This window comes from Triticum dicoccoides, chromosome 5A (assembly GCF_002162155.2).
Source record: "Triticum dicoccoides isolate Atlit2015 ecotype Zavitan chromosome 5A, WEW_v2.0, whole genome shotgun sequence".
Classification (NCBI taxonomy): Eukaryota; Viridiplantae; Streptophyta; class Magnoliopsida; order Poales; family Poaceae; genus Triticum; species Triticum dicoccoides.
The window spans coordinates 48,112,944-48,114,736 of record NC_041388.1 but is presented as its reverse complement, the minus strand read 5'-3'; the positions used below and the strand labels follow the sequence as shown (position 1 = coordinate 48,114,736).

The 1,793-nt window shown below is 59.5% G+C and overlaps 1 protein-coding gene across 1 annotated transcript; it reads left to right on the top strand.

The window, feature by feature from the left end:
* The first annotated feature begins 279 nt into the window (after positions 1–279).
* On the top strand, positions 280–1,509 carry LOC119296955 (protein PHOSPHATE-INDUCED 1 homolog). Its single transcript, XM_037574947.1, has one exon. The coding sequence runs from the start codon at positions 311–313 to the stop codon at positions 1,286–1,288; it is 978 nt and encodes a 325-aa protein (XP_037430844.1). The 5' UTR covers positions 280–310; the 3' UTR covers positions 1,289–1,509.
* The last annotated feature ends 284 nt before the right edge of the window (positions 1,510–1,793 follow it).

Sequence of the window (1,793 nt, the reverse complement as noted above, 5' to 3'; positions counted from 1 at the left end):
GCAAGTGCTGGGCACAAGGACCTTGCAGCAGCTTGAGACAGTTTGGCAATATTTCAGTTACATCTTTTATTATGGGGTCATCATCCGTTGTTTGCTCGATGGCGAAGCTCCAATAAAACAGGGCGCCACTGATGTCCGCCTAAACCTGCCTTGGAAGCAACTCCAATGAAGCGCACGCCGGGCATCCGATCCGATCCGTTCCATGCCTTCCTCGTCCACCCGTGCAAGAAACGGACCAACGCACCATCCATATAAAAGCGCACCAAAGCATTACTAGCTCCGCTGCATCCCGTTCCATGGTTCGCCATTAATGACGATGAGCAAGCCGCACGCCGCGTGCTCCCTCTTGCTAGCCCTGCTCATCGGCCTCACGCGCCCTTCGCCGTGCGCGTCCTCCCTGTACAACCCCCCGCCGCCGGACATGGCGTACCACCACGGCGGCGTGCTCGACGGCACCGTGCCGGTCTCCGTGCTCTACTACGGCGCCTTCTCGCCGCACCACAAGGCCGTCCTCGCCGACTTCCTGCTCTCGCTCTCCCCGCGCTCGCGCCCCCACGCCTTCGGCGCTCCGGCGGCCGCGTCGTCGGCGTCGGTGGCTCAGTGGTGGGAGACCGTCGACCGGTACGTGCAGAGGACCGGCAGGGAGCGGACGCGGGTGATGCTGACCAACCAGGTGTCCGACGAGGGGTGCTCGCTGGGGAAGCACCTGTCGCGGCTCCAGGTCGAGCAGCTGGCGGCGCGGCTCGGCGTCGCCCCCGGCGGCGTGGCCGTCGTGCTCACCGCCGCGGACGTAGCGGTCGACGGCTTCTGCGGGAGCTCCTGCGGGCTGCACGGCTCGCTGGCGCCCGGCGGCGCGGTGCACGTGTGGGTGGGCAACGCCGCCGTGCAGTGCCCGGGCCGGTGCGCGTGGCCATTCCACGCCGCGGACCCTGCCGCGGCGGCGACGGCAGGGCCTGGGCGCCACAGGGGCGGGGAGACTCCGCTCCGTGCGCCCAACGGCGACGCCGGGGTGGACGGCATGGTGATCAACCTCGCGGCACTGCTGGCCGGCGCGGTGACCAACCCGTACGGGCACGGATACTTCCAGGGCGACGCCGGCGCGCCGGTGGAGGTGGGCGGCGGGTGCCCGGGAGTGTACGGGCGCGGTGCGTACCCTGGCTACCCCGGCGCGGTGAAGCTTGACACGGCCACCGGCGGCGGATACAACGTGGTGGGCAGGAACGGCAGGAGGTACCTCGTGCCGGCCCTGCTCGATCCCGCCAACTACTCCTGCCTTATCATGGCCTGATCCAATCACAAACCAAGCCGTTTAATTAACTTGTATACTTAGGCCGCGAGTTTATGCATGAGACTTCAAAAGCTTTGCTTGATAGTAGGCACCGATCTAATCGTCACGTCTAGCAGCTGCGTGATGCACGTTCGTAAGCGACTCATGTCAAAGCAGTGTAGCCCCTTAAAAAAGTTATATGCATGGATATCAATGCAGAGCAACGGTGTGATTAGAATTAATCTCTTACTTAAAAAGGTAATCAGGTCTATACTTCCTCCTCCGGTCCTTCCTAAATGGATTGCCGATATATTCAGTCAAAACGTCAAATATTTCTAAGTTTAGCTATATATATAAAAGAAAATATTAACAATTACTCCGTTTGACCGGAACTTATGTACGGACAGGAGTACAATATTGAATAAATATATTTGTAAAATATATCTAATGATGGATGTACTGATAATGACTTGGCATTGTTTATCTTCAAATTTTCTTATACTAGCAGAAGGGCTCATGCGTACAA

Coding starts and splice junctions, on each gene's coding strand:
- LOC119296955 (XM_037574947.1), top strand. CDS start 311: ATGACGATGAGCAAGCCGCACGCCGCGTGCTCCCTCTTGCTAGCCCTG.